Here is a 25,199-nt window from a genome sequence, read left to right on the forward strand (position 1 = left end):
ACTTATTAGCATATTACAAAAAATATGTTCAATATTTAATGAGTTAACTAAATGCACTAATCATGGAAAGTACTTTTATTCTTTTTGACATAGTCGCTCTCTTTCTCTCTCTCTCTCTCCGTATTTTCAGTCCACAGTTCCGTCGTTGATGGAGCCTTCATATACTCCGAATATTTCTTCTTCTTCTTATCTTTATCAATCACTAATTCACGTTTGCAAAAATTTTGACATGGATTTGCAGGTATTACTATCAATCTTCTTTATGGATGCGATAATTTTGATGTAGAATCGTGCCATAATTTCATATAAATTTCACAGAAGACTCACTCGTAAATCTCTTATCACTTCATACAAGTCTTCTATTATTTTATCATTTTCTGTAATACTTATGTGAGTTCTTTGAATTTTAAGGTAAGAAAACCCTAGAAGTTGTATATTTAATTGAATCTTACATCAATTTGTGAATAATTTAATCTTATGTTTCTATTTTTTTCATCAGAATTTGTAAACAATGGAAAAATAGATCCGAACAGTTTTTTGGGCAGAGGTTGGAATTAGATATCTAATAGAAGAAAGATAGATTATTATGAAGGACTGATCAATAAAAAATAGTCTAAAAGATTGATGGAGCTAGCAGACAGACAACAAATCTGAAGATATTGTATGTTTGTATTTAAGGTATCACAACATTAGTTATACTTGTAATATTTATGGGTTGTTTTTTTATTTTATTTATCAGTATAATGTATAATCTAAAAAATAACTATTCTATCAACAATAGGATGTATTCTTATAAGTTGAAAATATATTTTGTGTAGGTTTGAGATTTTTATTTCAAATCAAAAGATTCCCAGCGTAACAGAAACTCTTTATTTTCTTTTAAGGAAATCAACAATTTGGCTAAGTGATTTTAGTTATAGGGTTTAAAGATTTCTTGCGAGGAATATAATTGTTTAGTTTCCTTCTATGTAAAATACCTTCTGCGCTACATTTATGAAACTTTTCATAAAAGTTTCCTTATTTAAGATTTTTATTCATTTTAATTAGAGGCCTTATACTTTTTTATGTTAGAATACATATATGTATGCACTCATACACATATGCAAACAAGCTAGTATTGTTGTCATTTTTTCGTGCTTGTTGTTTATAGTATAATATTCTTAAATGATGTAAAGCCTTTAATTTCACATAGTAACATCATTATTTATATTAGTAAGATATAATTTAAATAAAAAAGATGTTAGGCATTTATTTAAGATATATTTTTCTTGATATTGTTGTAAAAAATTATATTTACTATTATAAAGATGTAAGTAGTTTGATCCAAAGTTCTAAAATATTTTAATGTTAAAGAGCAGACAATCTTTTTGCTTCCCTCATTTTTTCTACCCTTTAATATTGTTTAAGCTAAAATAAAATCATAAAATTTACTATTAAAAACTTTTGGGGCCTCAAAATCTTAAATGCCTAAATCAAGGCTTTACTAGCCTCCCCTTTGAGCAACCATCCATTCTTGTCATTCTCAATGAAATTTTGTAGAGTCTCAATTAAGATAAGACAACGATGACAATACCATTTAAGGCAGTGAATGTGCCATTCAGTTATCAAATACGAATGAATTTGGTTGAATAATATTTCGTTGGACAGTGGTCTTAACAATACTGGTGGCTTAAAATCAAATTATATTAAAAGACTCTTAAACTTCTTTCATAAAATTCATATAATAATAAGACACTAAAAAGCCTACATACTTGATCTAGTGGTGAGAGCACAATGTATGATGTGTGAATTATGCGCACATCATGGTATAAACTTTCTGCTATACAAAAATTTAGTATTAAGTGAAAATAGTAAAGGGGTCATTATTCGTTGAGGTTTTTTGACTTTTCCATACTTGTTGTAATGACGCGGACGATCTTTTCGAGAGTTATAACCATGTTCTCCTATTTATTGCTCAGTTCGTACTTTATATCTATTATATGACTTTTCGGGTTAGCCGGTTCGGGTCCGGAGAGATTTCGTAATGAATTGAGACACTTAGTCTCAAGGTTGAAAGTTTAAGTTAAAATAGTTGACCGGATATTGATTTACGTGTAAACGATTCCCGAATGGAGTTTTGATGGTTTCGTTAGCTGCGTTGGAGATCTTGGACTTAAGAGCCTGTCCGGATTGTGATTTGGAGGTCAGCAGTGGAATTAGGCTTGAAATAGTGAAATGTAGAAATTTAGAAGTTTGATCAAGAGTGGACTTTATGAATACCAGGCCCGGATTGGAGTTCCAGGGGTTGGAGTAGGTCCGTGGTATCATTTGTGACGTGTGCAAAATTTGGGATCAATCGGACGTGGTTTGATAGGTTTCAGCGTCGCTTGTAGAAGTTGGAATTTCTTAGTTTCAATAGACTTGAATTAGGGTGCGATTCATATTTTTGATGTTGTTTGAGGTGATTTGAGGGCTCGACTAAGCTCGTATCGTGTTTTAGGACATGTTGGTATATTTGGTTGAGGTCCCGGAGGCCTTGAGTTGATTCCGAATGGTTAACAAACTAAAAGTTGAATTTGAGAGATTGTTGAAGCTGGAGTTTGCTGGTGTAATCGTACCTTCCGAGCATTGATCACAAGTGCGAGCTGGGGGAGCGCAGGTGCGGCTAGGAGTGGGGGAGACTGGGGTTGCAGGTGCAAAGGATTTTCCGCACCTGCGTGGCCGCAGATGCAATGATAGGAGCGCACAAGCGGAAATGGAGCTGGTAGCTAGGTCCACAGAAGAGGCTTGGTGGCTCGCAGAAGTGAGTCCGCATGAGCGGATTCATGGGCACCAGGAGCGGAGGAAATGACAGAAGTGGAAGTTCGGTCGCTTCTACAATGCCACAGATTCGGGTAAGTGTCCGCAGAAGTGGAAAGGCTGGACAAAACATTTAAATTTGAGGGTTCGGGATTTTGATTCATTTGCAACATTTCAAGCTCGGGATTGGGCGATTTTTGAGAAGATTTTCGAGGTATTTATTCAGGTAAGTCACATGTGCTCATTTTTGTTCAATAATCTTGTTCTCCATTGATTTTCCTACCTTGATTGTGTGGTTTTGAGGTGTAAATTGGGAGTTAGAGGCTAGGAATTTGGAAAGTTTGATTTGGAGATTTGAGCGACGATTTGGTATCGGAATTTGGTAAATTTTGTATGGTTGTACTCGTGGTTGAATGGGCTTTTGGGTTTTGTGTATTTTATTAGATTTCGATACGTGGGCCTAGAGGGCCATCTTTTGAGTTGACTTTTGGATTTTGATTAATAACTTAGTATTTTGCTTATAGAATTGATTCCTTTAGCCTGTGTTGATTATATCGAATATTTGTGGTTAGATTCGAGGCATTTGGAGGCTGATTTGCGAGGCAAAATTGTGTTGGAGTAGAAATTCGCTCGGAGGTAAGCAACAATTCTAAATTTAGTTTTGAGGGTATGAAACCTCGTACTACGTGTCTTGTGATTGGTATTGAGGTGACACACATAAGTGACGGGTGTGTAGGCGTGCACTGTAGGAATTGTGACTTAGTTCATTCCATGGAACTGTATGGTTGAACAATCTATTGTTATCCGTATATTCTCTATGTGATATAGAAATTAAGCTGCAAATCATGTTTAAAGCAATGTGTTGGGACTGTGAGAACCCTCAAAGGTCGCGTACATGTTAAATTATCTGCTAAATTATTGTTTTGTACTCAGTTTTAGTTTTACTTGCATATCATATCTCAGTATCTATTGTTCTTTGTTGATACATTATATCATTTTTGTTTGGGCTGATTTTTATGATTACTGAGAGCCCGAGAGACTACAGAGATTGATGACTGAGTGAGGCTGAGGGCCTGATGCTGAGGATATTTATAGGGTCGGGTTGCACGCTATAGCATGTTTCATTTATTTATGCCATGTTTGGCTTGTTACAACACTTGGGCTGAAGGAGCCCCTCCAGAGTCTGTATGCACCCCTAGTGAGCGCAGGCACCTACTGAGTGTGAGTGTTGAGTGCTGAGCGACTGAGAGGACTGTGAGGAATGAGTGATTATGAGGTTGGAGTGAATGGGAGGACTGAGTGACTGTTGTTCTAAGAGGATGCATTTGACTTTATTACTGTTGCACTTCAGCTGACATATATCACCGTCTTGTAATTTCTGAGAGATATTTATTCTGTTTCACTTGAACTTGACATGAATTAATTGTTTTGACCTAAATTATCAATCTTGAAAGCATGCCTATCTTCCTATGTTGAAATTACTGTAATTGAACTATAACTGTGAAGCTCATTACTACTTTCAGTCCTTTATTTAGTCTTGTTACTTACTGAGTTGGTTATACTCACGCTACATCCTGCACTTCGTGTGCAGATCCAGGTATTTTTGGAGACGATGAGTGTTGATTCCTTTCCACAGTTGATCATTTGGAGATTTCAAGGTAGCTAACGGTGTTTTGCCGACCTTGTCTCTCCTTCCCTATCTTTCCACTTTATGTATTTATTTTCGGACTATTAAAGATAGTACTCCCAGATTTGTGATGTAAAGACGTTCATGTACTCACTGACACCTTGATGTTGGGAATTTGTGTGTTGGTTTTGACTTTCTATCCAGTTTTTGAGAGTTTGTTGAATTTAACCATGTGTTGTTTTACTTTTCATTTTAAAGTGTGGTAATCATTTCAAAATGTCGACTTGCCTAGTACCACATTAGGCTCCATCATGACAAGCTAAGTTTTGGATCATGACAAGTTAGTATCAAAGCCTAGGTTACGTAGGTCTCAAAAGTCATGAGCAGGTTTAGTAGAGTCTTGCGAATTGGTATAAAGACGTCAGTACTTATCTTCAAGAGGCTTCCGGACCCTTAGGAAACTTCACATTCTTGTATTCTTGTAGTGCGGATTTGTTGATTCCGGTAACTAAACTTCTGTTATTCTATTCTCTCACAGATGGTAAGGATACGTGCTACTGTATAGGATGGACAACCACCAGTATCACTGGCTAGGGCCGCGAGAGGCCGAGGTCACGGTAGGGGACGTGGTAGGGGCAGAGGTGTAGCTCGTACAATAGCTAGTGCAACACCTACAGATCTGCTAGTTGCCCCAGCTTAGGAGAAGGTTCCAGATATGGATGAGCCAGTAGGGCCATCCAGGCACCAACTGTGCCTATTGTGATTCCAGGCCTTTAGGAGGCTTTGGCTTAGATTCTAATTGTGCACTAGCCTTGCTCAGGCGGTCTTAGTTCCGGTCGCAACATCCATTTCTTAGGTCGGGGAGGGTACTTAGAATACCGCCACCTGTACTCCAGAGCAGGTGATGTAGGGACTTCAGACACCGGGGGTACTACCAGCCCAGTCAGTTACAACTGCTCAAGCTCAGGTGGTGCCCATTATGACTAATGATGAGCATCGGAGACTAGAAAGATTTGGGAGGCTTCAGCCTCCATCGTTTAGCAGGGCTGAGTCGGAGGATGCCCAGGGCTTCTTGGATAAGTGCCAGCGGATTCTTTGTACAATAGGTATTACGGAGACCAGTGGGGTCTCATTCACTATTTTTCATTTTACTGGGACTACCTTCAGATGGTGGGAGGCTTATAACAAGCGTAGGTTGCTCGGTGCAACACCACTTACATAGCAGGATTTCTCCGTTCTCTTCTTGGAGAAGTTCGTGACGCAGTATCATAGGGAGGATCTGCACAAATAGTTTGATCAGCCACGTCTAGAGGGCATCTCTATGACTCAGTACGAGATGAGGTTTTTAGAGTTGGCTCGTCACGCAATTTGGTTGGTTCCTAGTGATAGGGAGAGGATTAGGAGGTTCATTGATGGCCTCACATATTAGTTGCAGTTGCTTATGACTCGGGAGAGGGTATCTAGTGCTACTTTTAATGAGGTGGTTGATATTGCTCAACAGATAGAGATGGTTTGTAGCCAGGAGCGTGGGGAAAGAGAGGCCAAGAGGCCTCGTAGATCTGGTGGTTTCAGCGATGTTCCTTTTGGGGGTCAGTTCTACCACAGTAGGGGTCGTCCTTATTGGCACGCTCAGACGGCTCATCCAATTCACCATGGTATATTTTCCAGCCATGGTTCATACAGTGCTCACCAGGGTCGATCATCTCTAAGTGTCCTTCCAACTTAGAGTTCATTTTGTGCTCCATCAGTTCAGGGTTCGTCTATGCCAGGTCCTTCTAGTAGTTATCCCAGTGCTCGGGGCTCCCTTTAGTCCCCACCACCAACACCGAGGAATTGCTTTAGGACTGGGGATTTTGGGCACATGTGGAGGCAGTGGCCTCGTCGTCCGGGAGGTCTAGTGTAGCAGAGGAGTCAGGTTGCAACTTCCACACTAGTTACTTCACCACCCACTCATCCAACTCGGGGTGGGGCCCAGGTAGCTAGAGGTTTCCCTAGAGGGGGAGTCCGATCAGGTGGCGGTCAGGACCGATTCTATGCTATTCCTACCATGCCACATGTTTTTGCTTCAGATGCAGTGATAAGAGTTATTCTCAGTATGCCACAAGGATGGTTCTATATTATTTGACCCTGGTTCCAATTATTCGTATGTATCTTTATATATTGATCATTATCTGGATATGCCCCATGAGTCCTTAGTTTCATATGTTCATGTATCTACGCTAGTGGATGACATTATTATTGTAGACCATGGATATCGGTCATGTGTAGTGACTATTGGGGGAATGGAGACTATAGTTGATCTCTTGTTGCTTAGTATGGTTGATTTTGACGTGATCTTAGGTATGGATTGGTTGTCTCCATGCCATGCTATGCTGGATTGTCATGCTAAGATCGTGACGTTGGTGATGTCGGGGTTGCCAAGGATCGAGCTGAGATGTTCTCTATGTTTCCATCAGAGTGATTTCATATTTGAAGTCCCAACAGATGATTAGGAAGGGATGTCTATCTTATTTGGCCTTTGTAAGAGATGTTGGTGCTGATACTCCTACTATTGATTCTATTCTAGTAGTGCGATTTCCTAGATGTATTTCCTACAGACCTGTCGGGCCTGCTGCCCGACAGGGATATTGACTTTGGTATTGACTTGGTGCCGGACACTCAAACCATTTCTATTCCTCCATACCGTATGGAACCAGCTGAGTTGAAGGAATTGAAAGAGCAGCTTTAGGAACTTCTTGATCAGGGGTTTATTAGTCCTAGTGTGTCGCCTTGGGGTGCACCATTTTTGTTTGTGAAGAAGAAGGATGGTACTATGCGGATATGCATCAACTATAGGTAATTGAACAAAGTTACAATCAAGAATATTTGACCAGCTTCAAGGAGCGAGGGTGTTCTCCAAGATTGATTTGAGGTCTGGGTATCACCAGTTGAAGATTCAGGACTCGGATATTCTAAAGACAACATTCAGGACCCGTTACAATTATTATGAATTACTTGTTGATGTCTTTTGGGCTGACCATCACTGCAACAACATTCATGCATCTGATGAACAATGTATTTCAGACTTATCTCGATTCGTTTGTCATAGTATTCATTGATGGTATCCTGGTGTACTCTCGTAGCCAGGAGGAGAATGCCCATCATTTGAGGATTGTGCTGCAATGGTTAAGGGATGAGTAGCTTTATGCCAATTTCTCCAAATGTGAGTTTTGTCTTAATTCAGTGGCATTGTTGGGGCACGTGGTATCCAGTGAGGGAATTCAGGTAGATCCGAAGAAGATAGAGGCAGTTCAGAGTTGGCCCAGACCGTCCTCAACTACGAAGATTCAGAGCTTTCTCAGTTTGGCCGGTTATTATCGTCAATTCGTGGAGGGTTTCTCGTCTATTGCATAGCCTTTGACCTAATTGACCCAAAAAGAGTGCTCCTATCAGGTGGTCGAATGAGTGTGGGGAGAGCTTTTAGAAGCTCAAGACTCCTTTGACCATAACTCTTGTTCTAGTTTTGCCTTCGGCTTCAGACTTCTATACAGTGTATTGTGATGCTTTTCTGATCGGTATTAGGTGTGTCTTAGTATAGGAGGGTAGAGTGATTGCTTATGCTTCATGCCCATTGAAGCCTCATGAGAAGAAATACCATGTTCATGATTTGGAGTTGGCTGCCATCGTTCATGCATTGATGATTTGGAGGCACTATCTCTATGGTGTGTCTTGCGAGGTATTTACAGATCATCAGAGTCTCCAGCACTTGTTCAAACAAAAGGATCTAAATTTGAGACAATAAAGATAGTTGGAGCTGCTAAAGGACTATGATATTACTATTCTATATCATCCCGGGAAGACCAATATGGTGGTCGATGCCTTGAGTAGAAAGTCAATGAGTATGGGTAGCCTTGCATTCATTCCTGTTAGTGAGAGATCGTTTGTAGTTAATGTTCAGGACTTGTCCAACTAGTTTGTGCGATTAGATGTTTCGTAACCCAGTCTGGTTCTGGCTTGTGTGGTTTCTCAGTCTTCCTTATATGATCGCATCAGAGAGCACCAGTATGATGATCTTCATTTGCTTGTCCTTAAGGACAAGGTTCAACACGGTGATGCTATAGATGTTACTATTGGGGATGATGGGTTATTGATGATGCAGGGCTGGATATGTGTGCCTAATGTAGATGGGCTACACGAGTTGATTCTTGAGGAGGCCCACAATTCACTACATTCTATTCATCTGGGTGTTGCAAAGATGTACTAGGACTTGAGGCAGCACTATTTGTGGAGAAGAATATAATGGGGTTTGTAGCTCTGTGCCTTAACTGTCAGCAGGTAAAGTATGAGCACAAGAGACCAAGTGGATTGCTTCAGAGGCTTGAGGTTTCAGAGTAGAAATGGGAGCGGATCACCATGGATTTTGTAGTTGGGCTCCCATGGACTTCGAGGAAGTTTGATTCTATTTGGGTGATTGTGGATCGGCTGACCAAGTCTGCACACATCACTTCAGTTGGGACTACTTATTCTTTATAGTTGTTAGCTGAGATTTACATCCGCGAGATTGTTCGCCTTCAAGGTGTGCCAGTGTCCATCATTTCAAACCGGGGCATGCAGTTTACATCATGATTTTGGAGAGCCGTGCAGTGAGAGTTGCACATCCAGGTTGAGTTGAGTACATTATTTGACCCTCAGACGACCGGACAGTCCGAGTATACTATTCAGATATTGGAGGATATGCTACGTGCTTGTGTCATTGATTTTAGGGGTGCATGGGATTCGTTTCTGTCGCTCACGGAGTTTGCCTACAACAATAGCTACTGGTCGAGCATTCAAATGGCTCAGTATGAGGATTTGTATGGGAGACAATGTCGATCTCTTATGGGTTGGTTTGACTCGTGTAAGGCTAGGCTATTGGGTACTAACTTGGTTCACGATGCTTTGGAAAAGGTTAAATTGATTCAGGATCGGCTTCGCACAACACAATCTGGATAGAAGTGTTACGCTGACAGGAAGGTTCATGATGTTGCTTACATGGTTAGGGAGAAGGTTCTACTCAAAGATTCACCCATGAAGGGTGGTATGAGATTCCAGAAGATAGGCAAGTTGAGCCAACGGTAAATTGGGCCGTTTGAGGTACTTCAGATGATTGTGGAGGTGGATTACAAGCTTGCCTTGCCACCTAGTTTGTTGAGTGTACATCAAGTATTTTATGTTTATATGCTTCAAAAGTATGTCGGCGATCCGTCTCATGTTTTGGATTTTAGCACGATTCAGTTAGATGGTGATCTAACATATGATGTGGAGTCGGTGGCCATTTTGGGTCGGCATGTTCGAAAGTTGACGTCAAATGATATAACTTCAGTAAAAGTGCAATGGAGAGGTCAGATAGTTGAGGCGGCTATTAGGGAGAGTGACGATAGATGCAGAGTAGATATTCACACCTATTTGAGACTCCAGGTACATTTATAGACCCTTTCGAGGATGAACGTTTGTCTAAGAGGGGAGGATGTACGACCCGTCAAGACGTTTCGAGAGTTGCAGACTCATTCCCCCATTTACTACTCATTTCATGCTTTATAGCTATTATGTGACTTGCCAGGTTAGTTGGTTTGGGTCCGGAGGGATTTCGGAATGAATTAAGATACTTAGTCTCAAGGTTGAAAGCTTAAGTTGAAATAGTTGACCGGATGTTGACTTATATGTAAACGACTCTGAAATGGAGTTTTGATGGTTCCGTTAGCTCCATTGAGTGATTTTGGACTTAAGAGCGTGTCTGAATTGTGATTTGGAGGTTCGTAGTGGAATTAGTCTTGAAATGGCGAAATATGGATATTTGGAAGTTTGACCGAGAGTGGACTATGTGGATACGAGGCTCGGATTGGAGTTCCGGGGGTTTGAGTAGGTCTGTGGTGTCATTTATGACTTGTGTGCAAAATTTGTGGGCAATCGGACGTGGTTTGTGTCACGACCCCACTTCGCCCTCCGTGAACTGTCATGACGACACCTAGTCTCTACGACTAGGTAAGCCTAACAAATGCGGAACATAAACGAAACTTGAGGAAGAAATAATCAAAAGCCAAAAATAACCGAAGGAAACAATATTTAAAATGCCGCTCGACATATACAACACAACTTCTCAGAATCTAGTACACTATCCCAAAACCCGGAAACTCATGGAACCACAAGCCTTTGGATATCTAACAATGTCTAATTCCAGAATATTTAACAAGGAAAAGAAATACAGATGGGCAAATGTTCAAAAGCTAGAATAGAAAGGGACTCCTCGATCTGCGGACGGGGCAGATGTACCTCGAAGTCTATAGAGCAGTCGCCTTATCTCATGGGTGATAGGACTGAGTCGACGTACCTAGATCTGCACATGAAAAACATGCACAGAGAGGGCATGAGTACACCACAACAGTACTCAGTAAGTGCCAAGTCTAACCTCGGTCGGGTAGTTACGAGGAAGGTCAGGGCCCTACTGAGGTTAAATAAAAATATAAAGTTTGACAGTATGGAACATAGCAATATAATAAGTACAACAGTAAATTCAACACGAATGAAAAGACAACAATAGCTACTACAAAAGCAAAGTAAACACAAAGGGAAAATACGGCTCAACAAAAAGAAAGTAACCGGGGATCTCCCAGGATACCGTCATGTAGACCCAAATATAAATATCCAGTGGATCTCCTGGGATACCGTCCCGTAGTCCAACTCATAATGCGAGGGGATCTCCCAGAATTCCGATCCGTAGTCCCAAAGGTAAATATTCAGTTCATGGGGAATCTACCGGGTACAATCCTGTAGTTCCCATATAAATGTGCAGGGGGATCTCTCGGAATATCGTTCTGTAGTCCCAAAGTAAAACACGCAGCAACAACGCAAGGAAATACTCAAATAAGCTCAATTTCGTACGAAGTAAAACAGGTAATTCTAACCTAACATACTTAACGTAATGTAAATTAAGGCAGTTTAAGCAAATAGACAATTAAGTCAACTAAACATGCTTTTTCTAAGCTAACAACAGGCTAAATTTGCAAGTAGTATAAAACAAGAAAAATGAGCACAATTGAAATAACTTAAAGAAACCGGATTTTCATAAATTAGCTCAAGTACGCACTTGTCACCTCACGTTCAAGGCATTTCAATTATCAAATATACCAAATCCTAAGGGGAAGGTCCCCCACATAAGGTTAGGCAAGCCACTTACCTCGAACCGACTCAAAATTAACCCGAGACCACGCTCTTGCCACAAGTACTCGAATCCAAATGGCCAAAATTTATTCAATTCAGTTGCATAATGTAAATAACACTTCAAGTAACTGATTGTACAATTAAATTCTAAGCTAATACACGAAATTAGGTAAAATGACCAAAATGCCCCTCGGGCCCACATACCGGAATCAGGTAAAATTTATATTTTCAGAATCCTCACACTCTCACGAGTCTAACCATACCAAAATTATCCCAATCCAATGTCAAATCTCCAATCAAAACTTAAATTCTTGGTTTAAGAACTTTCCCCCAATTTTCATACAAATTCTGAAATTAAATGATGCATTCAAATTTAGATTAATGGGTTACAAGCAAAAAGGAGTTAAGAATCATTACCCAGTCGATATCTCTCAAAATCCCTCGAATCCTCGCTCGAATCCGAGCTCCCAAGCTAAAGTTTTCACAAAAATGGCTAAATCCTCGAGTTTGGAATTTTATATTCTGCCCAGACGAGTTCTTCTTCGCGAACGCGAGACTACTATCGCGAACGCGATGCACTAAAAATCTACTGGCCAACTTCCTCTTTTGCAAATGCAAGGTCCACTCGCGCACGTGTAGCTTACACTAGCAGAACCTACGTGAACGCGAGGACCATGTCGCGAACGCGAAGACCAGTGGGTCCATGCCTTCGCGAATGCGGGACATCATCGCGAACGTGAAGCATGATTCAGCTGCTTCACCCAGATGCTTTATGCGAATGCGAGGCCCTCTCGCGAAAGCGATGAATGTTTTCTTTGCAACACAGCAGCAGAAAATCTGCAATCTTTCTAAGTCCAAACATGGTCCGTTGAGCATACACCCGAGGCCCCCGGGACTTAAACCAAATCTACAAACATATCCCATAACTTTATTCAAACTTGGTCCAACCTTTGGAACGCTCAAAACAACATCAAAACACCTATTTTTCATCGGATTCAAGCCTAAGAATTCCAAAAACTCTAAAAACACGCTTCCGATCAAAAAGTCTATCAAACCTCGTCCGAATGACCTGAAATTTTGCACACAGGTACATTCAACACTACGAAGCTACTCTAGCTTCCAGAGTTACATTCCGACCCTCGGATCAAAATCTCACTATCGAACCGAAAACTTCAACAATTCAACTTTCGGCATTTCAAGCCTAAAATTGCTACAGACCTCCAAAACACAATCTGAACATGTCCCTAAGCCCGAAATCACCTAACGGAGCTAACAGAACCATTAGATTTCCATTCCATGGCCGTCTTCACATTGTTCAAACTACGGTCAACTTTCTAACACTTACGCTCTCATTTAGGGACTAAGTGTCCCAAAACTCTCCGAAACTCAAAACCGAACGTCCCAACAAATCAAAATAGCAAAAATAAACTCGGGGAAAGCAGTTAATAGGGGATCGGGGCGTTAGTTCTTAAGATTACCAGCTGGGTCGCCACATCCTCCTACACTTAAACATTTGTTCGTCCTCTAACGAGCATAGAGACATACCTGAAGTAGTGAAAAGATGAGAGTAACGGTTGCGCATATCCTGCTCGGTCTCCCAGGTCGCCTCCTCGACCGACTGAACCTGCCATTGAACCTTTACTACAACAATGTTCTTTGACCTCAGCTTTCTAACCTGCCTATCCAATATTGCCAGTGGCTCCTCAACATAAGATAGATCCTTGTCCAACTAGACTGAACTGAAATCCAACTCATGCGACGGATCATCGTGATACCTCCAGAGCATCGAAACATGAAATACCAGATGAACTTCTGCCAAGTTGGGAGGTAAGGCAAGCTCATAAGCAACCTCCCCAACACGCCTCAATATCTCAAAAGGGCCAATAAACATCGGACTCAACTTCCCTTTCTTCCCAAATCTCATAACACCCTTTATAGGCGAAACCCGTAGCAGAACCCACTCTCCAACCATATAGGAAACATCACGAACCTTCCGGTTTGCGTAACTCTTCTGTCTGGAATGGGCTGTACGGAATCTATCCTGAATCACTTTAACCTTCTCCAAAGCATCCTGAACTAAGTCTGTGCCCAATAATATAGCCTCACCTGGCTCAAACCAACCCATCGAGGATCTACCCCGCCTACCATATAAAGCCTCAAACGGTGCCATCTAAATGCTGGACTGATAGCTATTGTTGTAAGAAAACTTCGCCAATGGCAAGAACTGATCCGAAGACCCTCCAAACTCAATCACACACGCATGGAGAATATCCTCAAGAATCTGAATAGTGCACTCGTACTGTCCGTCCATCTGATGGTGAAATGTTGTACTCAACTCCACTCGAGTACCTAACTCATGCTGAACAACCCTCTAGAAACGTGATGTGAACTAAGTACCTCTATCTGAAATGATGGACACTGGAATACCATGCAGTTGAACAATCTCCCGGATATAAATCTCCGCCAACCGCTCCGAAGAATAAGTAGTACACATAAGAATGAAATGAGCGGACTTGGTCAGCCGATCCACAATTACCCAAATAGCGTCAAACTTCCTCAGAGTCCATGGGAGCTCTACTACAAAGTCCATGGTGATCCGCTCCCACTTCTACTCCGGAATCTCTATCTGTTAAAGCAACCCACCCGGTCTCTGGTGCTCATACTTCACCTGCTGACAATTGAGACACCGAGCTAAAAATCCAACTATATCTTTCTTCATCTGCCTCTACCAATAGTGTTGTCTCAAATCCTGATACATCTTTGCGGCACCCGGATGGATGGAATACCGGGAACAATGGGCCTCCTCTAGAATCAACTCTCGAAGCCCATCAACATTGGGTACACAAATCTGACCCTGCATCCTCAATACCCATCATCACCAATAGTCACATATCTGACATCACCGTGCTGAACCTTGTCCTTGAGGACAAGCAAATGAGGGTCATCATACTGACGCTCCCTGATACGATCAAATAAGGAAGATCGAGAAACCACGCAAGCTAGAGCCCGACTGGGCTCCGAAAGATCCAATCTCACAAATTGGCTGGATAAGGCCTGAACATCCATCGCCATAGGCCTCTCTGATGCTGGTAAATAAGCCAAACTCCCCAAACTCTCTGCCCGGTGACTCAAAGCATCGGCCACCACATTGGAATTGCCCTGGTGATACAAAATAGTGATGCCATAGTCCTTTAGCAACTCTAACCACCTCCTCTGGCGCAAATTTAGATCCTTTTGCTTGAATAAGTGTTGCAAGCTCTGATGGTCAGTATAAATCTCACAAGGCACACTGTATAAATAATGGCACCAGATTTTCATGGCATGAACAATGGCAACTAACTCAAGGTCATGGACCGGATAATTCTTCTCATGTACCTTCAATTGTCTGGATACATAGGCAATCACCCTACCGTCCTGCATCAACACCGCTCCGAGGCCAATCCTTGAGGCATCACAATAATCGTATAAGACCCCGAACCTGTAGGCAGTATCAAAATTAGGGTTGTAGTCAAAGCTGTCTTGAGCTTCTGAAAGCTCTCCTCACACTCCTCCATCCACTGGAACGGGGCACCCTTCTAGGTCAACCTGGTCATAGGGGTTGCAATCGATGAAAACCCATCCACGAAACGGCGGTAGTAACCCGCCAAGCCAAGTAAACTGTAGATCTCTGTAGCTGAAGATGGTCCGGGCCAACTTTATACGACCTCTATTTTCTTTGAATCCACCTGAATACCCTCACTCGATACTAAGGCCTAGGAATGCCACTGAATCCAACCAAAACTCACATTTCGAGAACTTAGCATATAACTTCTTCTCTCTCAATGTCTGAAGAACAGTCCGCAGGTGCTGCTCATGATCTTCCTAACTGCGGGAATACACTAGAATATCATCAATAAAGACAATGACGAACGAGTAAAGATACGGCCAGAACACACTATCCATCAAATTCATAAAGGCTACTAGGACATTGGTTAACCCAAATGACATAACAAGGAAATCGTAATGACCATGCCGAGTCGTGAAAGTAGTCTTCAGGATATCTGGCTCCCGAATCTTCAACTAATGGTAACCTAAGTGCAAGTCAATCTTAGAAAACACCCGTGCACCCTAAAGCTGGTCAAACAGATCATCAATACGAGGCAAATGATAACGGTTCTTCAATGTAACTTTGTTCAACTAGCGATAATTAATACACATGCGCATAGAACCATCCTTTTTCTTTACGAACAAGACAGAAGCATCCCAAGGTAATACATTGAGCTGAATAAAACCCCTATCAAGCAATTCCTGTAACTGATCCTTCAATTCCTTCAACTTAGGAGGAGCCATATGATACGGAGGAATAGAAATGGGCTGAGTGCCTAGCAACACATCGTTGCCAAAATCAATATCTCCATCATGTGGCATGCCCAAAAGATCAGCTGGAAACATATCAAGAAAATCCCGTTCTACTTGGATTGAATCAACTGAAGGGGTATAAATACTGACATCTCTCACATAAGCTAAATACGCGTCACACCCCTTCTCAACCATACAATGAGCTTTAAGAAAGGAAATAACTCTACTAGGAGTGCGATAAAGTACCCCTCCACTCAACACGCAGTACACCTAGCATAGCCAGCATCACAGTTTTGGCGTGACAATCAAGAGTAGAATAATGGAGAGACAACCAATCCATGCCCAAGATAATGTCAAAATCTACCATGCTGAGCAACAATAGATCGGCTCTGGTCTCAAAATCACTAAGATCAACCAAACATAAGCGATAACTATGGTCCACAACAAGAGAATCTCCCACAAGAGTAGAAACATAAGCATGGGAACTCAAAGAATCCCGAGGTATACCCAAATGCAGAGCAAAATAAGAAGGCACATAAGAGTAAGTGGAGCCTGGATCGAATAGAACCGATGCATCTCTGTGACAAACCAGCATAATACCTGTGATGACAGAATCAGAGGCAACAACCTTGGTACGGGCAGGAAGGGCATAATATCTATCCTGGCCTCCCTCTCTAGGGCTATCTCTACCTCCCCAACCTCAACCTCTAGCTAGCTGAGCAGGTGGGGTAGCAACTGGAGCTGTAACCATAGCCTGAGAACTCTGCGGGGCATGCTGTGGCTGAGAGGTATGTGGAGGTGCACCACTCCTAAGACTGGGGCAATCCCTCACCATATGACATGTATCACCATACTCAAAACAAGCTCTAGGAGGACGTGGCAGATGTGACTGGCTTGGGCCAGGTCTGCTGGATTGACCACTGAAAGCACCCTGCGCAGGAGGTGCACTAGATACTGGTGGTGTATAATAAGGCTGAAAGGGCCTAGGGGGAGCTGGAATACCACTGGCTATTGGAAGAGCTAAATGAATAGGGCAACTCATATAACCCCTACCATGACGACCTGCAGCTGGGGCACGGGCTCCAGAATAGTGGCCCAATTCTCAAGACCTCTTAGTCTCCCTCTCCTCTCTCTCCCTAGCATGTATACCCTCAATCCTCCTAGCAATGCTTACCACCTACTAATAAGAAATATCCATATCCAACTTGCAAACCATGCTAGACTTGATTCTGGAAATAAGACCCTCAATAAACCGGCGAACCCTCTCGCGAACAGTAGAAACCAAGGCTGGTGCATGTCTAGACAAGCTAGTGTAACAGACAGCATACTCTGAGATAGTCATAGCACCCTGGCACAAATGATCAAACTTTGCGCGCCATGCGTCTCTAAGGCTCTGAGAAACAAACTCTCTCAGGAAAAGATCTGAAAACTGGGTCCAAGTGAATGAAGTAGCCTCGTTCAGACTGTCTAACTCATAGGTACACCACCACTCATAGGCGGCTCCTCGAAGTTGGAAGGCATTGAAAGAAACCCCACTCGATCCTGATATACCCACAGTGCGGAGGATACGGTGACACTCCTCTAGAAATCCCAAGGAATCATATGATGCTAGCCCGCTGAACACCGGAGGGTCATACTTCTTGAACCTCTCAAGTCTCCGTTGCTCATCCTCTGAAACCGATGTCCTTTCCTCTGGTTGAACTGGCACTACAGACGGTACAGGAATAACCTTCGGGACCTGATCAACATGCACTCGCTGCTCAAGATTGCGGGCAGTGGGAGTCTGTACTCCTCCCCCGGCCTGAGATGTGGTTGCAGCAAGGGGAAGCAACCCTGGCTGAGCCAAAAATGATGTACATGCTCATGAACTACGCCAGAGTCTCCTGAAGTGCTGGAGTAGTAGTAGCAGTAGGCGTATCAGGTGCCTGGACTTCGGCTAGAACTGCTAGTGGTACCTCGCCGACAGCTCGCATAGGTGCTCTGGCTGCACCACGTGCGCATCCTCGGCCTCTACCCCGGCCCCGGCCTCTAACGGTTGTAGTAGGGGCACGGGTGCCTGATCATCTAGGGTAGCACGTGTCCTCACCATCTATGAGAGAATAGAAGACAGAAGTTTAGAATTCTGATGTCAAAATATCGCACGACAAGGAAATCAAATGAAGTGAAAATTTTCCTAACAGTTACATAGCCTCTCATAGATAAGTACAAACATCTCCGTACCGATCAACGAGACTCTAATAAACTGGCTTGTGATCCATGACTCTTATGAACCTAGTGTCACACCTCCTTTTTGCGCGCCCGCCCCGAAGGGTAAAATGCACGAGGGAGTTTTTCCAATTTAAGTGAAAATATTCGAAATGAGATTATTTATTTAATTCAGAGTCGCCACTTGGAAAAGGTTTGGCTTTTGGTGTCCCAAGTCACCGGTTTATCTTGAATCCCAAATCGAGGAAAATATTCGACTTTCCAAATGAAGTCTGCGAACCAGAAATTCTAAGTAAGGAATTCTGTTGACCCGAGGGAAGGTGTTAGGCACCCTCGAATCCCGTGGTTCTAGCACGGTCGCTTAAATTGTTATAATGGCTAAATATCTGATTTAAATACATGTTGTGACTTATGTGCTTTTATTAAGTTTAAAACCGCTTTTATTATTATTATTTATTTTTATAGAATTGCAATGTCGTGAAAATGCATCTCGAACCACGTCACACTCAATGCACTCGTAGTTGTTAACACATTTCGACTCCGTTGAAATTTGAATTTGGGTCACATAAATGCGCACCCGAATTTAAGAATGTAATTTAATTAAGTCGCGCCTAAAGAGTCTAAACGCGTTATTATCTTTAGGGAAGACAGTGAAATTTACTAAATAGTCGTTCCCAAATTCTAAGTATTTAATGTGATCAATTATTGAGGGCCCCGCAATTTGCATTTTTATTTAGCGAGGATCGTCTCATTGTTTGAAAGGATAAACCTATAGTGACTAAATTTCTATTATGTTTGTCTCTAAAAATAAAAAAAAATGCATGCTAATTAAATTGCATGCTTAGCTAATCCCGACCTCTTATTAGTTATCTGATTAATTATTTACAAGGTGAAGAATGCTGTACCTCATGGAACGTGCTTTTAATTTGATAAAAGATTACATATAAGATTGATGAAACGCTATACATACTCCAAACACTCCTCGAGTTAAATTTAAACTCATTTAAACAGGATTAATAAAATTATTTATTAGAGGGTGCTGCTAATGATATTCGGAACTCATCCTAAAAACTGCCTACTGAAATTAAAGCTCTTGAATTTAAAACTGTGTTGTATTTGGCAAGATTTTAAAAAACCATTCACCCTACATGCTCATAACAACTGGAGAAAAGTTCGAATTAACAATTACACCAAGTAGTTGCACATTCCATGAATTATATAGTTACATCATGTATACCACTAAACGAATCACATATCGCGGTTTTAGATCAGCATAAGCTTCAGTTAAGTACAAACTCACTAACGTATTCTCTATTGAGCTACAAACTAAAATCTACACAATTTATAACTTTTATAAAGCTGTAAGTAAAGCAGCAGATGATTACAATTCCTTCAGATCTTTCAATTCATGCTTTTCATTGTTACATCAGTATGAAATGTGTACCTGGTAAATGCTTACAATGAAGAAGCAGGAGAGTCAGTAGAGCAGTGGTGTAAACGAACAGCAGCAGTAACAAATAAGTAACAACAGAACAAGTTCCAGTGCAAGATGCAACTATAGCCGATGGAAAAAGTAGCAAAATGATAGCAGCAAGCAGTGGGGTAGAATCAGAACTCCAGACAGACCGAATCCAGAAATAAACCAATGAAACACACAACCAGTAAACTCAGTTGGGACTTGGAAAAATCAGTATTGATTAAACAGGTCGAAACAAGTGAAATCAAGACAACAATGGGAAGAACAGTTTCTGATTTTGTCTGTGTGATTTCTATCTCCCCCCCCTCCCTCTATCTATCTGTGTGTTTTCTCTAACTGTCCCTTGTATATATACCTCTCTCAATGTGTATCTGTATATGCCTGTTTGTGTGGTATATCTCTCTGTGTAAGTGTGTATTTCTGTATTTCTGTATTCCCCTCTCTATTTCTGTCTATCTGGTCTAAAAAAATCTGTTCTCTTTTCTAATTTTCAGTCCCCCCCTTTTGATTTTCCGTCCTTCAACAAAATGGAAGCTCCTCTCTATTTATAGCCTAGCATCAGGCCATTTACAGCCTGTTAAACAAATCAGAACCCCCTCTTTTCTGCTGTTTTTCCACTCAACTTTTAAAAAGTAGAACCCCTCCCATGAGATTCCCTGACAGCCCTTTTATCACCTTATTAAACTAAAACAAGGGTATGGGCAGCCTGAAGATGGCCTGACAGCATATGCTGTCAAGTTATTTTAATTTCTAAAAGGCCCTAATGCACATGCTGTCCACAAGTGCACATGCCATCAATTCAGACTGCAGCTACAGACCAATCCTTAATTTTTCTGATTCAAATACACCAATTATAAGTAGCTATACTCAATTCCTAATTTGATTCAAACAAAGTTTCAGCAGGAAATAAATCAAATTGTTACTATTCAAACAGCTGAAACTAATCGACGACACGTATCGAATCGACTATACTAATTATAACATATACAATCAATATCCAAGGATCGGAATCGAACAGTATTGAATAAGGGGTTCAGATTGCAATGTCAAAACAAAAATGACCATGGGAACTAATTAATCGATCAATTTCAATTTCAGTTGGTTGTACAGTTTACACATACACACATTATCAGTAAATGAAAGAAAGACTTGACCAAATACAGAGGTCCGGGCAAGGTGGACAGAAACAGTCGACAAACAATTCAAAATAAAATCAACTAAACATTTGGGGCAATAAACAGACATTTAACTACAACAACACATGAACTGATAAAAAAACAAAAATACCTTAAAATCTTGAAAAATCAGTAAGCCCTGGCTCGGATTTGAATCGACCTTTCTTGGGGTTGAACGGACTTTAATCGAAGTGTTCTCGAGAACACTTCGATTAAGGTCCATTAGACCCTAATCATCTGGTTCAAATGGACACAGATCGGGCTCAAGAACTTCTAAGGTTCCTAAGGGCAGATTTGGGATTCAGGTTGTCCTGGTTGGATTCGGACCAAACCAAACCTGGTTTGGTCACGAGGGAGGTCAGGGGAGTGCCTGGTATGGACCTGGGGTGGTTTGGCATAGTTTGAGGTTTAGCTCGAATCTTCAAATGAAGATTCGAGACGATGGGGAAAGGTTTGAGACCAATGGTTTGCAGATCCGTGTTCAGGGTGTCAAGGTGGTCCTAGGGTGTTAAGGTGGTGGTCACCGGCGTCCATGCCACCGGGTTTAATGGTGAGGGGAAAGGGGGCGGCGTTAGGGTTCTAAAGGATTGGGTCTGTGGTGAGGACGACCTAAAGGCAGGGGGGCTTGGATAGGGGGGGCAGGGTACGATATGAAGGCTTTTATACGGGGTGGATGGTTGGGTCTTGGCCGTTAGATCACTTGAGATCAACGGCCTGGATCCAAAGGTTAATCCAAACGGTGTCGTTTGGTTTAGTATTGGGGTCGGGTTGGTCCGGGGTTGAACGGGTCGAGCTCGTATGTGGGTATGGAGGTGTGACGAGGGCCGTTAGATCAGTGTGGTTTGAACGGCTGAGATGGGTCGCCCCCTGAAACGACATAGTTTTGGTGTCAAACTACGTCGTTTGGAGGCCTGGGAGATGGGTCTGTTGGATCGGTTGCCTTGGGCTGCTTTTTGGGCCTCAGATTTTAAAATAGGAAACAAGCCCAATCCTGATTTCAGACCAATTTGCATTCTTTTCCTTTTATTTCTCATTTTAAAACACCAAACCTAATTAAACAAAATAAAACCCCATTAATTAACACTTAATACAATTATTACACACATATTAAAATATTTAAAATAGGTAAAATCATACCAAGGCAATAAATAGGACAAAAGATGCATATTTTGTGATTTTCCTTTTAATAACCGAATTATGGTTCAACTACACACGACACATTTTTTGTATTTTCTTTGAAAAAATAAGAATGGACAAGATCACAAATAACTAACAAAAATACCACGTAAAATCCAAAAATTGTACAGCAAGACCATTTGCTATTATTTTTTATTTCTTTTGGAGTGACTGTCGCGTAAACAAAAATCACGTGCTCACACCTAGAACTCTGATACCAACTTGTCACAACCCCAGTTCGCCCTTTGTGAACTGTCGTGACAGCACCTAGTCTCTACGACTCGGTAAGCCTAATAAATTCGGAACATAAACGAAACTTGCAGAAGAAATAATCAAAAAGCCAAAAATAACCGAAGTAAGAAATATTTAAAATGCCGTTCGGCATATACAACACAACTTCTCAGAATCTAGTACACTATCCCAAAAACCCGGAAACTCACGGAACCACAAGCCTTTGGATATCTAATAATGTCTAACTCCAGAATATCTAACAAGGAAAAGAAATACAGAAGGGAAAATGTTTAAAAGCTAGAATAGAAAGGGACTCCTCGGTCTGCCGATGCGACAGATGTACCTCGAAGTCTCTAGAGCAGTCGTCTCGCCTCACAGCTGGTAGGACTAAGTCGACGTACCTGGATATGCACATGAAAAACATGCGCAAAAAGGGCATGAGTACACCAAAGCAATACTCAGTAAGTGTCAAGCCTAACCTCGGTCGGGTAGTGACGAGAAAGGTCAGGGCCTTACTGAGGTTAAATAAAAATATAAAGTTTGATAGTATAGAACAGAGCAGTATAATAAGTACAACAGTAAATGCAACAAGATTGAAAAGACAACAACAGCTACTACAGAAGCAAAGTAAACACAGAGGGAAAATATGGCTCAGCACAAAGAAAGCAACCGGGGATCTCCCAGGATACCGTCCTGTAGTCCCAAATATAAATATCTAGCAGATCTTCCGGGATATCGTCCCGTAGTCCAACTCATAATACGAGAGGATCTACCGGAATACCGATTCGTAGTCCCAAAGGAAAATACTCAATACAGGGGGATTCTACCGGGTGCAATCCCGTAGTTCCAATGTAAATGTATAGGGGGATCTCCCGGAATATTGTTGTGTAGTCCCAAAGTAAAACACGTAGCAACAACGCAAGGAAATACTCAAATAAGCTCAATTTCGTACGAAGTAAAATAGGTAATTCTAGCCTAACATACTTCACATAATGCAAATTAAGGCAGTTTAAGCAAATAAGCAATTAAGTCAACTAAACATACTTTTTCTAAGCTAATGGCAGGATAAATTTGCAAGTAGTATAAAACAAGAAAAATGAGCACAATTGAAATAACTTAAAGAAACCGTATTTTCATTTATTTGCTAAAGTACGCACTCATCACCTCACGTACAAGGAATTTCAATTATCAAATATACCAAATCCTAAAGGGAAGTTCCCCCACACATGGTTAGGCAAGCGACTTACCTCGAACCGGCTCAAAATCAACCCGAGACCACGCTCTTGCCACAAGTACACGACTCTAAATGACTCAAATCTATTCAATTCAATTGCATAATGTAAATAACACTTCAAGTAACTGATTCTACAATTAAATACTAAGCTAATACACTAAATTAGGTAAAATGGTCAAAATGCCCCTTCGGCCCACGTCTCGAAATTGGGTAAGATTTACATTTCCAGAATCCTCACACTCTCACGAGTCTAAGCATACCAAAATTATCCCAATTAAATGTCAAATACCAATCAAAACTCAAATACTTCGTCTAAGAACTTTCCCCCAATTTTCATACAAATTCCGAAATTAAATGATGAATTCATGTTTAGATTAATGGGTTACAAGCAAAAAAGAGTTAAGAATCATTACCCAGTTGATATCTCTGAAAATCCCTTAAAACCTCGCTCAAATCCGAGCTCCCAAGCTTTAGTTTTCACAAAAATGGCGACACCCTCGACTTTGAAATTTTATATTATGCCCAGACGAGTTCTTCTTCGCGAACACGAGACTACTATCGCGAACGTGATGCACAAAAAATCTACTAGCCAACTTCCTCTTTCACGATTGCAAGGTCCATTCGCGAACGCATAGCTTACACTTGCATACCCTACGCGAACGCGAGGACCATGTCGCGAACGCGAATACCAATGGGTCCATGCTTTCTTGAGCGCGGGACATCATCGCGAATGTGAAGCATGATTCATCTGCTTCACGCAGATGCTCTACGCGAACGCGATACCCTCTCACGAACGCGGTGAATGTTTTCTCTGCAACACAGCAGCAGAAAATCTGCATTCTTTCCAAGTCCAAAAATAGTCTGTTGAGCATCCGAAACACACCTGAGGCCCCCGTGACCTCAACCAAACCTACCAACATATCCCATAACTTCATTCAAACGTGATCCAACCTTCGGAATGCTCAAAACAACATCAAAACACCTATATTTCATCGGATTCAAACCTAAGAATTTCAAAAATTCTAAAAACACATTTTCGATCAAAAAGTCTATCGAACCTCGACTGAATGATCTGAAATTTTGCACACATGTCACATTCAACACTACGGAGCTACTCCAACTTCTGGAATTCCATTCCGACTCTCGGATCAAAATCTCACAATCAAACCGGAAACTTCAAAAATTCAACTTTCGGCATTTCAAGCCTAAAATAGCTACAGACCTCCAAAACACAATCTGAACATGCCCCTAATCCAAAAATCACCCAACTGAGCTAACGGAACCATCATATTTCCATTTTGAGGCCGTCTTCACACTGTTCCAACTACGATTAACTTTCCAACACTTAAGCTCTCATTTAGGGACTAAGTGTCCCAAAACTCTTCGAAATGCAAAACCGAACGTTCCATCAAATTAAAATAGCAAAAATAAACTCGGGGAAAGCAGTTAATAGGGGTTTGGGGCGTTAATTCTTAAGACGACTAGCCGGGTCGTCACAGTTTGATAGGTTTCAGCGTTGTTTGTAGAAGTTGGAATTTCTTAGTTTTAATAAGCTTGAAATGGGGTGAGAATCTTGTTTTTGATGTTGTTTGAGGTGATTTGAGGTATTGACTATGTTTATATCGTATTTTAGGACTTCTTGGTATATTTGGTTGAGATCCCGGAGGCCTCAGGTTTATTCCCGATGTGTAATAAATCAAAAGTTGAATTTGAGAGGTTGCTGAACTGGAGTCTATTGGTGTAGTCGCACCCGCGAAGCATGGATCGCAGGTGCAAGCTCAA

The 25,199-nt window shown here is 41.5% G+C and overlaps 1 protein-coding gene and 1 long non-coding RNA gene across 2 annotated transcripts; one reads left to right on the forward strand and one right to left on the reverse strand.

The window, feature by feature from the left end:
• Positions 1–208: 208 nt before the first annotated feature.
• Positions 209–4,571, forward strand: LOC104218168 (uncharacterized). Its single transcript, XR_708920.2, has 3 exons — positions 209–241; positions 3,351–3,414; positions 4,370–4,571. It is a non-coding gene; the product is annotated as an uncharacterized lncRNA (long non-coding RNA).
• A 12,528-nt stretch (positions 4,572–17,099) lies between these two features.
• LOC138870312 (uncharacterized) lies at positions 17,100–17,892 on the reverse strand. Its single transcript, XM_070148105.1, has 2 exons — positions 17,875–17,892; positions 17,100–17,756 (listed from the first exon to the last, which is right to left on the reverse strand). Exons 1-2 carry the CDS (start codon positions 17,890–17,892, stop codon positions 17,100–17,102), a joined length of 675 nt encoding a protein of 224 aa, XP_070004206.1.
• Between the last annotated feature and the right edge of the window lie 7,307 nt (positions 17,893–25,199).

Source organism: Nicotiana sylvestris, chromosome 6 (genome assembly GCF_000393655.2).
Source record: "Nicotiana sylvestris chromosome 6, ASM39365v2, whole genome shotgun sequence".
Classification (NCBI taxonomy): domain Eukaryota; kingdom Viridiplantae; phylum Streptophyta; class Magnoliopsida; order Solanales; family Solanaceae; genus Nicotiana; species Nicotiana sylvestris.